This window comes from Nyctibius grandis, chromosome 2 (genome assembly GCF_013368605.1).
Source record: "Nyctibius grandis isolate bNycGra1 chromosome 2, bNycGra1.pri, whole genome shotgun sequence".
NCBI lineage: Eukaryota > Metazoa > Chordata > Aves > Nyctibiiformes > Nyctibiidae > Nyctibius > Nyctibius grandis.
The window spans coordinates 123,747,531-123,761,161 of record NC_090659.1 but is presented as its reverse complement, the minus strand read 5'-3'; the positions used below and the strand labels follow the sequence as shown (position 1 = coordinate 123,761,161).

Here is a 13,631-nt window from a genome sequence, read left to right as displayed (position 1 = left end):
GGCACCTTTTTTAGGTCTTTTCTGTTGCATCTCATCTCCTGACTGGTTCTGATGGCTTCCTAAACCTTTCTTGGTCATAGGGTAGCACATTATGTGCTAAAGGTTTTGTGACGTTAGGTTTGCGACTCTGCTCACATTTCCATTACAATCTTTCGATAGCCAGAGGATTATGTTAGAGATGGACCTGTCTTTCAAAATTCAAATCCTTGCATGGGGCTGAATTTCAACCCTTCTTACCTCTGCAGTGTCTCTGGGTGTTTGGACTTGGAATTCCAATGAGGGGGATCTGAACCAAAATGACCCAAAGTCATTCATTCCAGAGCTGGACTCCTTCCCTTCCATATAATGATTGCAAATTGTTTGGATTGCAACATCCCATTGGGCCCTGCTCTAGAGTTGTAGCAATGCTACACACACACGCAAAAAAAAACCCCAAACGCTTCCTGAATTAGCATATGGTGGTATTAAATCCAGGAGAGAATTGTTGTGCAAAATCTGTCAGAAATGCCCAGGTCAGTCTTTTCCTCTGAAGACAACAAGAGACAGATACAGGGAAATGGGAGACATAATACTGGTGATTTCTATGGGTTTTGTTGTTGTTGTAGTTGTTCTCATAATATAGCCTCGTGTTTTATAGGTTTTCTAATGAAAAATAATTGATTGCATTTGTTAGGCACTGAGGCAAGGGTGGAACAGCCAAGCCAAAAAAGATTTTCCAAATATATCAACATCAGTAAGCTTTCTAAAATTGGGGTGTAGTTCAAAATAGTGATACTCAGCACCGTTATGTAGCCCATGTCAACTTTGCATCTGAAGGCACTTCCCAGACGGTACAGCCTTTAGGAGAGAGACTGTCTCTTCACTATATGCCACTGCAGAACCTGCTGTGAGGGGACCTCAACTTTCAGCAGTCACCTGAGCCCACCTCAGTGACATTTCGTATAACAAAACAACAAACAACAAACATCATTTTTCTCAGACTTCAGAAAAAACACTGACAAACAGCATGTCATGTTGGCATGGCCCAGTTTAGTGATGTTCTCATCCTAAGGAGATGGGAGGACAGTCCTTTGTCCAGAACCTTTCCCCAAAATATTGCTGGTGGTACCCGCTTCTCTCTCCTTCCCTAACTCACCTTAAGTAATTAATCTTTCTGCATTTCCACTAAAGCAGGTCACCATCTCCCAGGCAGACCTAGTGCTGAGCACAGCGATCCTGGTGCAGCATGCAGCCTTCTCCTTAAAGTGTGAGGAGAAGGTGCAGAGGGACAGCAGGACTAACTCCTACCATTTCTGGCTCAGTGACATTTCTCCTTGTACTTGCTTTTCTCCTTGCACTTGCTTTTCTCCTTGCTTCTGTTTACTTGGTTTGACTGTTACAAAGAAAAAACCCTGGTGATTACCGAAGCTGGAACTCTGGGTGTGTATTAAGACCATCCTACTTAACATAACTTTGTGTCCACCTTAACCCACTGAACCCATAGGGTGCAGATAGGCTGAACTGGTTATTCCTTTCTCAGCCCTGGACACATGGTAAGTACCTACATGTGTCCAAGACCCCAAAGGAAGGAGTCTGAATAGGTCCCTAGAGACTTTACAGCTTCACAGAAATGCTGGGAAATGTCCTGATGCTCCAGCTGTGCCACTGGGGATCTCAGACACCCCATGCTGGCAGAACATGCCCTTGTGTCCTGGTGATGATATTCTGCCTTGACTTTTGTCTTTGTATTACCACAAGCAGCCACACACATCTCTGCACTTCTAAAGCCAGACTGGCTTGAGGTGGCAGAAAGAGGTGGCATTGAAGCATGTCTGAATGTCATGCTGGCCTGCATGTCTTTCTGAACTTCTCTTTTGAGATGGTGCTTCTCTGTAAATCATGTAATTCTCTTTGTTTTCTTATTTATCTCTTCTGCTTTTTTTTCCTTTGACGCTGAGCACAGGCTCAGTGATTACTCAGTGCCCCAATACGGGCTACAGCACCTGTGAATCCTGCTCATTCTTCCCCATGACACACAGGCCACCTCCTGCATGCTAGACTGTATGGGCACCCATGAAGAGATAGTCTGTGTCCCAAAGATGCTACAGTCTCAGAGTTTGAAAGCTAAGATATGTCTGGCCAGGAGAAAAGAAGAATGTGTTCAGTTCTTCCTGCTTTAGGCTATGGGGACTGGGTCTGTTTTGAGCTAAAAAATCATCCTCTACAGTAAAACCTGTATTTCAGTGTCTCGCTAGGCTGCATTGGCAGGCTGTTCCACTCATTTTTTTGGGGCCATTTTGTTGGAATAAGGGAGGAGGTGTGATTCTCCCCATGCTGGTGTTGAGGTCAGGTGGGAAGAACCACGATGACTTCAGTGGTGTCACCCTGTCCGTGCAGGAGGAGGCTGATGCAAACCCTGAGGTTTCGATGTGTAGCTGAGAGCCTGCTTAGTGCCAATGTGGCTTGTGCCCACCACTGAGAAGGGTCTGTGCACAAATGTCAGGCCCAGGAAGCAAGCGAATGGATGGGATGGTGCAGTCTTGACAGAAGGAGCCCAGACCGCTCTGACAATTTGGATAGCAAGACAAGCTGCTTTCTGGTGCTGCCCCTTCCCTCCAGCCCCTCCCAGCAAAAAGCTCTCAGGTGTAAGGATGGTGATGGCACCACTGCTTTTTACCAGAGCTGGATGCATGCAAGAAGAAATGCAAGGCATGAGCAACCTAGAGAGGCAGGTCTTGCTGTCTGGGAGCCAACCACTCATGCATTCCCTTGTAGACCCTTGTACAAAGTCTTGCACCCTTCCCACCACCATGGCTGAAAAATGACCTCTCCCAGTCAAGCCCAAATTGACAAACCTGGCTAACATGCAGTTGCTTCCAGCTTCCAGCCCTGCTCCTGCATCTGTTGCTGCTTCTAACCCCTGTAGCTATCCTTTCACTTTTCACAGAGGTGACCCCTTGCACATAATTAGCAAAGTGATAAGAATACATTAATCAAAGCTATCCAAACCAGGATTCTTGCTGAAAACAGCCTATTCCTCATCAAATATGTGACAGAATGTAAGCACCACACTCTACAATGCTCTGCAGGTAGCAGCTGCATCCATTAATTACTCTGGATTTGTTAACAGTTTGTCCTTTGGGGGAGGATTTTGCTGAGAGAGGTCACTGATCGCCCCCTGCCAAGCTCTCCTGGACAAGCAGGCCAGGTTTTTCTGGTGTGCGCATGAGCTGGGTTTTCTCTTGTTGGAATTCCATGATGACTTTGTGTTTGTGTTGACTGGGTTTGTCTCATCATCATATCCAACCTGAGCTGTGCAAATTTCTTGCCCATGGTAAGGGGGTTGTGCTAGATGATGTTTATAGTCCCTTCCAACCCAAACCATTCTGTGATTCTATGAAATTCCTCAGTTTTGGGGGCTGGGATGTTATCTGACAGGTTATTAGTGCTATACAATGAAGGTTTTAGCAAAAATAGAAATAAAACTCACCACCTTGCAAAACATAGCGGCAAGGCCAGTGCAAATGGGAACTTTGTGACTCCACACATGGCTTGACCACCTGCAAAGAGGATGTTTGGAGGAACCATGCATTAAAATCCTGCTGGAATCCTCCCTTTGGGAAATACCTGGCCATGAGGTCACGTCACAATTTGCCCTATTTTCGATTCAGAGGGAGTTGCATCCTGGTGCCCTTCAACACACCAGCAGTACTCGCTGCCCCACAAAGGCTCCCTAAACACCAGACCCTACGAGACACGTAGCACCACTGTGACTGATGTGTATTGAGCTCAGGAAATAGTGACTGATGCATAAAATGAGCTGGGGGCTTCATTTAGTTTGAAGCTGTTTAACAAGGTTCTCCCAGGGCAGGCAGAAGGGGGTATTAAGGGAAACCTCTCCATTCTGCTTTAGAATCACCTGCCCTAAGGGAGCTAGAACAAGCAAAATGCTCGAAATCATCCTGATTCGCCCTAAATACCCACCTCATTTGGTCTAGTTAATATTCTTTTCCAAACACAACTCCAATCTTCCCTGTAGTACAGGCTGAGGAATATAGATCAGTTTCTGGAGCTGTTGGACTGGAAGTGCCCCTGGCTTGTTTTTCACCCTACATGGGTCTCTGGTTGTATACCGTGGGGAGAAGAAGAGGTTCAGCCTGACATGAGGAGCCACATCAGTAGGGTTGGCATGACCATGCTGCAATGCATGGGGAAAGGGAAGCCCAAGCTGCTCCTGAGGAGCATCCCTGGGCAAATGCATCACCCCAAGCTGCAATACAGAGAGTTTTGATGGCCTGGAAGGGGCTGTTTGTTCTCATGAGCAGATCTTCCTTGTGGCTCTGCATAGGGCATTTGGGATTACCAGTCACACAGGGAGGCTCGAGCAGGAGAAATTAAATTATGGCACTTTTTCTTCTTGGGTAGAGGTGTATGGAGCAGGCTGCCAGAGTCCAGCCATTGCAAGCTCACCAGCTCTGCCCTGCCCCACTCCCGCCGCAACACTCAACCACCTCTGGCTCTGCTCCCCACTCTGGCCCCCCGCTATCAAGGGAGGTTCCTGAGGACGTGGCTGGAGGGGAAAGGCTCTGTTATCCTTTCATTTCCTGAGCCCGCTCCGCTGCATTTTTGCAGGGAGCAGAGACGAGGAAGCGCTCGCCGACGCTCAGCAGCCAGTTCAAGCGGTCCCTGGAGCTGTTGATGAGGACTCTCAGCGTGTGCCAGCCCTTTTTTGTCCGCTGCATCAAGCCCAATGAGTACAAGAAGCCCATGGTAAGTCCTGCTTTTCTCTCCTGGTTGCTTTTTGTACGGAAACGCCTGCAGGGTCACTCTGCCCTGGAGCTGATGGCAAAACTCGGGAGTTGGTGGAGCTAGGATTGACCCTGGATGCTTAGAAAACCAACCCGCAGCCCTTTCTGCAAGCAAGGGAGTCACCAAAGGGTTGGCAAATTTGGGCACTTGTTTTTTCATCCAACAGCACCCCAAAACTTTTTGCAGAGGTGAGATCCTGCTCCTGGCTTTCTTCCCAAGGACCTCGAGGAATTCACCCTGCAGCCCTTTCTCCTATAGGAAATGCCTCTGAATTTCCATAGGTGTAGGCGCCTCCCTACTAGAGACTTAGACTGAACTGTAGGACCCTGGGTTTGTTGCTCTTGCCTGGTTCAATGTTTCCTAAAACCAATCCCCTTCCCATGGGTGTTTTCTACAAAATCTTTGCTTCCAAGGAATCTCACTCTTTTTCACCCCCGTTAGATCCTTTCAACTGTTTTTTAGCACCAATTGTGAAAGCACAATTCTAAAAGCAGAGAGAAAAAAAGAGGCAAAACAGCACAGAGGAAAGGTGAGAGGAATTATTTTGCTCTGATTCCCAGAGAGTTGCTTCAAAAGCAACAAACGCTCTGGGGACAAACTTTAAGGAGCAAATGAAAGGGAAGGAGGTGGCTGTAAATCCCCCTCACCACAAATTGCTCATGGAGGGGACTCAGAGTTTTGCAGCGAAAGGTAGACAGTAAGGTGGGTGCTGAATGCCCAGATCCCTCTGTCAGCACCTTGCAGGATTGGACCCTGGTGCTGTTAGCAATCACTGTTAACTGCTCACCACTCTTAACAGTGATACTGTTTGGGGAGCAAGAGCTTTATTTAATAATAATTTCAGCTGTTTGTTCCTGTGAGTCATTTTGCCCATGTCTTTGCACTTCAGTAGCAGATAATCTAGACAGAGCTAGATTTTTTTTTTTTGCACTCAACTGAGTGCAAAAAAGCATACAATACTGAATTTCAGAGATGTTACATACAAGCAGTGTTTGTTTGAAACTTATTTTTGCTGTTCAGTGAACCTAATATGATGTCGGGTGAAAGGTTTGGTGGCTCTCTCAGAGCAGTTTACTGTGCCCTTATCCTGGTTTTGGTGAGCATAAAAGGCACCTAATAGCACATTAATAGAATACTTGGGGTTAATATTTAACAATATGCCTCATCTGAGATTATCATCTGAGCTGAGATCAAACCAAGACCACCTTTAAGAACGTGGCTGATGTTGAAAAATAAGTGTACATCCTGAACTGACGTTAACAAATTATTCCCAATGCCCTGACTTTGAGCTGCTTTTACACCTGGATGTCTTGGATTCAGTCTGGCATTTTGTCCCCTGCAAATCTGTAGCAAATCTGTATTTCATCAGCTCTTGCCAGCATTAAGCCCGAAGTCTCTGTCTACCCCATTTATCTACAAAATTTATGGTGGGACATAAAAAAAAGCTATAAGTTTGAAAGAATCGGACAAAGATAAATTAATCTCTCCATTAAAGTAATGAGTGGATGAGCTAACACTGAATCAGGGACTGCAGTGTTATAAGATATGAAATGTGATATCTTGCTAAATTTATTTTTGGCCTCATTTAATAATGCAAAAGGGGAAAAAAAAATCCCAGATAATAGGACACTGAGCTGTGCAGGGTGATTGCAAAAGAGAACATTTTCTGGGAGTTCATTTTCTGTCCCTGGCTTTGAAGGAAATTGTACTGATAGTGATAGGAAATGGGATAGTGGGAAGTGAAAGGTCAGTGGAAAGTCCTGACTGTTTGTTACTTTATGTTGTTTTAAAACTTTTGCTTCCTTCTAAAATGTGCTTTGGGGGGAAAAAAAGATTGTTTGCATCAGGGTGCTGGCTGGGGTTCTCTGGGTCTGTACATCGTCCCACACTCCTGTTTCTGAGCATTGCTCTGTTGTTCTGGTTAGTCCAAGAGAAATGCACGGGATGAATGAGGTAACAAACCACGCAAAGAAAGTCAAAACTGCCTCCAGAAATCTGTGTAACGTGGGTGTCTAATCAGGTCCTGATGCCAGGAAGCTCACAGTTGCCCGTATGTGTGACAAACTAGCCCTACAAACTCTGGAGAGTTACTTGCAAGCCCACAACCACTCACATACCCTTCTGCTTCACGGCAGGGGGAGACAGAGGAACATACACCTCTTTCCTCTGCACCTTTCTTGTCCCCACTCACCCACTTCAGATAGGGACAGCTTGAGACCAAATCTGGATGATGCTACTTTCTGCCTTTTCATCGCTGATCCATTGTCTTCTCCTGGGATCAGGATCTGTCTCACTTCACTCCAGCCGCTTCATGGTTAAGTGGCTGCTACGAGCTAGTCAAAATGCTCCCTCCAGTGATGGGGAGATGGGGACATCCATAGGGCAGATCCTCCTGTCCCAGGAGATGCATCTGAGATACAGGCATATCTGAGATACAGGTACATGTCCATCTCTCCTCCCTCACTTCAGGGAGAGCCTAGGTGACTCACGTTTTAGACAGCTGAAGGGAGGGCAGATGGATAACGCCATGGCAGTAACTCTTTGACCCAAGCTGGGGTTTACTGTCCCAACTTCCTGTGGTGTGCCAGCATCACGCCACATCTACCTTTGTTTTATACTTGGATTGAGCACTTTTTGGATGCTCCCAGCAGACAACATCAGGCTGCAAGAGTGTGCTCTTAGAGGCTCCAGGATCCTTCTCAATCCACTAACGCACCAAGCCGAAGGCAGGGATCTTCCCGAACCTTCTTTTGCTTCAGCAGATCTGCCCATCTAGCAGCACCACTCATTATCCACCCAGAGGCACCCAAAGCAAGGGAGAGCAGCCAGGTTTATTAGCAAACATCTGCAATTTCTGAGTTACCTATGCCTGCTGTCTGGCCTTGAAACTGTCCATTGCTCATCAGGAGCAGCCACAGATGCTGGTCTGAGATTTGTCCTTGCCCTAAAACCCTCAGCTGGTCTCAGTTCTGACCTGTTAATTTTAAGCTCCTCGGATGTCCTTCTGGTTACAGGGTGGTTTGATGATAAAGGCTTATCTCAGAGCCTCAGCACCTCCAAGGCTGCACACTTCCTTTGTGTGACTTCAGAGTGTCACCCACCCTAAGATCAACTGCTGTAGGCATCCTAAGACCTTTGAGTGTCTGAGCCTTTGCTGATATGGTCCTCTGCTTCCTCTGCCTGTAAAACAGTACTGCCCTGCCCGTACAGGAGTGCTGTGATCATGCTGGTAAAGCTCAGAGCAGTGATCAGAAGTTAATGATCACGAGAGGTCATTGCGAGGGTGACTGTATGTTTTGACCCTTGTAGATGCGGCATCGCTGCCCATTTTCCCAAGGTAATGTTCACCGTTGCATCGTGCTCTCCAGTTCCCTCAGTTCTTTGTGTAATGCATAGGACACATCCAGTCTTGCAAGTGGGAATTAAAGAAATGGAGTGAGTCAAACACACTCAGCAGTTCATAGGATCAGGCCCACGACAGCCAACAGTCCTACAGCCTTGGGTCCACCAAGCGAAGGGTTTGGGTGGATGCCTGACTTGTTCGCCCCACATGTCTTCAGAGTCACCACTCTCTTATGGCCAATCCAGGCCAAGATGTACAATCAAACCACCGTGTCCTGTAACCTCCCCAGCTGTTTGACCGGGAGCTGTGCGTCCGTCAGCTGAGGTACTCAGGGATGATGGAGACCATCCGGATCCGCCGAGCCGGCTACCCCATCCGCTACACGTTTGTGGAGTTTGTGGACCGGTACCGAGTGCTCATGCCCGGGGTGAAGCCAGCATACAAGCAGGTGAGCATCTTCTTCCACAGGTAACGACTGCTCTCTGCTGGGCTCTCCAGAGATATTTACGGGGTGTGAATCCTCTGCAAAAGCAATTATGCAACATTTGATCCCCAGGTGTTACAGTGGTGCTCTGGGCTTTCCAAGTGAAGGAAAAATGGTTACGGGGCTGGCAGGGACAGGTGGCCATATTAGAATCATAGAATATTCAGCCTGTCCCTCTCACTCACCTTAAATGTGGTGACAGTAAAGCCCTGGGAATCTCATTAGCAGAAAACTGCTGGAATTGGGACCAGAAAAGGTCCTCACTGGGCTTGGGGGGAGCTACGGGTGAGGCTGGTCCTGGTGAATCCCACTCCCTCTCCTACCAGGGTGACCTGCGTGGGACGTGCCAGCGCATTGCTGAAGCGGTGCTCGGGAAGGATGATGACTGGCAGATCGGCAAGACAAAGATATTCCTGAAGGTAGGCGGCTCTCCGTGTCCCCCCTGCCATCTGGGACCCTTGCCTGTGAAGGGGTCTCCTACCATCCCCTTTTCATTGCCAAATGTGACCCTTTCCCATGGTCTCTGGGCTGGCGTGGCAGTGGGTAGAACCTGGGCTAAGGCAGGACATTTGGGGCCAGTTTAGGAAGCAGCAGGCAGGAAGAAGTCCTGACACTCTGCCAGCACTGATGCATGTGCATACCCATACGAACGCAGAAATAGTCACACACAGCACACGGCCTTTTCCCTCCCTCAACCTCATCTCCTGCCTTCACCCAAAAGGCACAGCAGCTGGAGGGATGTCCATGCAGAGCCCTGCAGAGAGAGGGACTGAGAGCACAACACATTCACTTTGCTTTCAGCACATCCTTGCGTAACCCAAGACGTGCCTACAGCCTCTCTGTCTGCATTGGTCCAGCTGACATGGAGTAGCCCAATGTTGCAGGTCCCCTGCAGCCCCATTCACACTCTCTCCTTACAAACCCATTCCTGTGTTGCTCCTGGAAGATGAGGCTGAGATGGCCAGAAACCAGGCTAGATGCAAAGTCTTCTCTTGAGCAAAAATCTCAGCGGTAAACCCTGACTGCTTATATCTAACCACCCCCAACCTCATTGCCAGTGCAAACACTCCCATCTCTTCCCTAGAAGCTGTTCCTACTAGTCACTCTTTCCAGAGCCTGTTATCAAGATCTCGCAGCTGTCAGGGCAGGAAACAGAGAAATCAGGAGGCCCCGAGGAGCTTCATGAGGTCGAGCAAAGCAGGAAATATGTGGAGCTGCCTCTGCTGCACCCAGCGCGGCAGGGCTCTGCATGCTGCCACTGGGAAAGAAAGATGAGTTACAAACGGCACGGGAGGAATCAATAGGAAGCTTAGACTGATGCATCTGAAAGCCTCAGGGCAAGGAGATTCAGAGTTTATTGGGAGGAGTTTTGTCCTTAGAGTGTGGAGGCATTGCAGGCTTGGCTGGAGGGAGTGATGGGACCCAGGCAGCCTGGAGTTTGTTTCCACATCTCTCCAGTGCTCCCGGGAACAGTTCCCATGCCTGACAGCACTAGCAGGGAGCTCTGCATGGAAGGACAACATAATCTGGTTGTTTTCAGGCTTTAAAGTATTGCACATGCAGCTTCTGGATGCTCTGGTTCATTTGGGAATGAAGGCAGTAGGTCACTAGGGTTTATGTTAGGATTTCCCCAATGAGTGGGCGGGGTGACATTTGGGATGTCAAATGTCCCAAAAGTTTCTTTTGGATATCTCCTCTGGGGAAGGATCTCATACCACCCCACCTGCCACGTGTCAGGCAGATGGCAAGCTTGAGACATGGGTGCTGTGTCGCTTCCTCCCACAGGACCACCACGACATGCTACTGGAGATTGAGAGAGACAAGGCCATCACAGACAAAGTCATCCTCATCCAGAAGGTGGTCCGTGGGTTTAAAGACAGGTGGGTCTGAGCCCCACTGCCAAATGGGAGGTGGGCTATGTGGGATGCTTCACCCAGCCAGCAGCTCCTGAGGGATGTGTCACTCCCTTGGTGCCCATCTGCCCTGCCCTGCCTGCAACTGGGGAGAAGGGAGCCCTCATTTGTGGGCACTCTGATGCAGCAAGTATTGGAGAAAAACAGTAGAGGAAACAACTGGAAAACTGTATTATCTACCTCAAATATGGACAGAATAGCACCTCCTGTCCCTGTTCAGTGCCATCTTCAGGAGAGATGATGTTTGTGTTTTGGCAATGCAGCAGTGGGACTCTGAGCCTGCTGAAAGCAACTCTAAGCCTCCAGTCTATGGAGATCCCCACAAGACCACAATGGGACTATTGGGTTGTCCACTGTGACTAGCATTGCTCTCCCCAAAGGCCAAGGGGTTCAGGACTCTTCCCTTTGCAACCCAGTTGCCAGACTTGGGAGGAGGGCAGGTAGACCATGAGCAGCTCATGGCACAGTTGTGGAAGAAGAGGGGGAGCCACGGCTGAGGATAAGCTTCACCCACGGAAGAGGGACAGTTCTTGGGGCTTTGTGCTCTTCCACTGCCTGAGCCATGGCTGTGACTCAGATTGTGCCTTGGGTTTTGCTGAAAGGGCACATGCCAAATAACTCAGTAATCCTTCCCACAGTAATCCTAGCGAGACCCCGAAGTCTTTCCAACACAATTGTCCCCAAGGTGCCTACAAGTAGGATCAGACCAGGCTAAAGAGGGGTGGGAGGAACAGACAGGGGTAACAGTGTGGTGTTGCTGAAGTTTGCTCTTGATCATTTGGGTGAGGTTGAATCCATTCTCAGGTGCTAGGATTGAAGCAGGGAGAGCAGGCAGGGAAGTGATTTCAGATGTGAGAGGAAGATGCAGGACAGAGAGAAGGTGGGGACCATTCTCAGCATCCCCTGCTCTGCCCATTCCCATAACCTGACAGAATCTGCCTGCGGAGACCTATCAGAGAAAGTCCCTACAGATCTTTTTATGAAAGCAAGAAGAGCTGGGGGAGGAGATGTTTTCAGGGCAAAAATGCAGTATTTACTCCATCTGGCTGCTCAGTTTCAAATCTCCAAAGAATGAGGCCCAGGAGACGACGATAACTTGCGGCCAAACCGCAGAAGCAAGTGATTGAAATGCCTTTGCAGGTCCAATTTCCTGAAAGTGAGAAATTCAGTCCTGATGATTCAGAGATACTGGCGTGGACATAACTGCAGGAAGAACTACGGTGCTGTAAGTATGGAGGTGCTTCCTCACACCTCCACCTTCCTACCTCTTTCAGCTGGGACATGTGTGTTTCCTGTCTCAAAATGCCCCACTGAGTGTAGGAGGGGGTGGGGGTGGCTTTTATCTGTTGGAGCGATGAACAGAGGTTTGCTCTTGCTGCTTTGCCTTCTCATTGAAGAGAGCACCTGACCACCTTCTAGCTGTCCTTTTCCCAGTAGTTAGGTGTCCATTTGTCGTGGATGGAGTGACAGATGCACTTCACTCATAAGAGAGAGCCAGCAATATACTTTATTGATATAAAACAGTGAGTTAACAAAGTTCAATAGTAAATGCGACAGCGGTTTAACAAGATTTGATGGCAAGGTACACTTGGTTATTTACTGCATAGAGCACAGGGTTAGACCAAACTGTCAGGGAGACCCTCCCGTTGAGTCACGAGGTTCAGAAAGGACCCCCTTGCTTTCTAACCTCCTTCTCAGAGAGGAGTCTAGGTGTGGCTGGATCCAATCCTAGCCCCAAGCTTGGTCAACGGTTTATGTCTAGAGGATTATATGTGTGCACAATCAATCCTTTATATCACTTAGCTAAGATTTCAAGGTTTAGTATGCTATTAATCACTTACTGAGAATCTGTTGCGGCAAGGAATCTCTCAACCTCAAGGAGTAACCTTGAAAGGTGTCCCTACTCAAGGGGAGATCCTGACACGCAGCCTGCTGTCATTTCAGGAGAACTCAACGGGCCCTGGGTGGTCCACTATTTATGGAGTAAGATGATTGCCTTATAGTCGTATTTGCACACCAGGAAGACGTCTGGTTCACTGTTCCAGACAGCCCTTGGCTACCATGTTGCCATCCATCCCCCGAAGCCCAGCCTAAGCTGGATGCAGCCAACACAGCCCCCACTGGTTGTCAAGGCTTAAGCTGGTGGCGGGGGGAGCACACCGCCACACCATTGAACCAGCTGGTCACTTGGGGTTTTAAAAGTCTTCCCCTAGCTTCCAGGTGACTGAAAATTCAAAAGCAGCTTCCTCTGAAAAACAGACTCCATCTCCAGGTGGGACCGTTATCTGGGTTTCTCCCTGACCCAGTCCATCGCCCTAATCTCTCTCTGTCCCAGCTGGCTCTGATCCAACAGCTGGTCATATGGGAAGTGTGTTGGGGGGTCTAAAGTGTCTCAATATCATCCTCCAAGTCTGCAACTTGATAGGAATAGCTCATTCCAGGCTGGTCAGGATGCTGCTTCCTGCCATGAAACATCACATCTACCTGAAAGGAGGTTGTAGCGAGGTGCATGTCGGTCTCTTCTCCCAAGTAACAAATGATAGGATGAGAGGAAACGTTGTGTCAGGGGAGGTTTAGATTGGATATTAGGAAAAATTTCTTCACAGAAAGGGTTATCAAACATTGGAACAGGCTGCCCAGGGAAGTGGTAGAGTCCCCATCCCTGGAGGGATTTAAAAGACGAGTAGATGTGGTGTTTAGGGACACGGTTGAGTGATGGCCTTGGCAGTACTGGGTTAACGGTTGGACTTGATGGTCTTAAAGGTCCTTTCCAACCAAAATGATTCTATGATTCTATACATTCTGGGCTGTCAGGCAGGAGGTCTGCAGATGCTGGACATCCATGGGAGCAACCCTCACGGCTTGTGGCTAGCTTGAGGTGACCAATCAGACCTCCTGAGGCCTCTCAAAAGCAAAAACTCTGTAGGACTCAATGGGATAGAAACTGCCTTTATCCTTGCTGGGCTCTGAATCAGTGCAGCAGCTGGAGGGCTTCATATCTCCACCCTCTTGGAGAACCCCATATCTGAAGGTTTGTTCTGGGGGGGGGACTAATTTCAGTAGCTCTTATTTCCAGCCCTGCAAGAAGGAAATTAGCAGTGGA

General features: G+C 48.4%; 2 protein-coding genes across 3 annotated transcripts in view; one reads left to right on the top strand and one right to left on the bottom strand.

Moving 5' to 3' along the window:
* The window catches only part of CLNS1A (chloride nucleotide-sensitive channel 1A), a 368,760-nt gene that overhangs the window by 107,199 nt on the left and 247,930 nt on the right, over window positions 1-13,631 (bottom strand). The gene's annotated exons all lie outside the window — the stretch shown is intronic.
* The window catches only part of MYO7A (myosin VIIA), a 67,148-nt gene that overhangs the window by 22,090 nt on the left and 31,427 nt on the right, over window positions 1-13,631 (top strand). For both annotated transcript variants that reach the window (XM_068418131.1, XM_068418124.1), the window contains exons 14-18: window positions 4,612-4,749; window positions 8,421-8,579; window positions 8,942-9,034; window positions 10,401-10,495; window positions 11,669-11,753. In XM_068418131.1, the coding sequence (XP_068274232.1) occupies window positions 4,612-4,749; window positions 8,421-8,579; window positions 8,942-9,034; window positions 10,401-10,495; window positions 11,669-11,753 (570 nt within the window). The remainder of the gene's footprint in view (window positions 1-4,611; window positions 4,750-8,420; window positions 8,580-8,941; window positions 9,035-10,400; window positions 10,496-11,668; window positions 11,754-13,631) is intronic.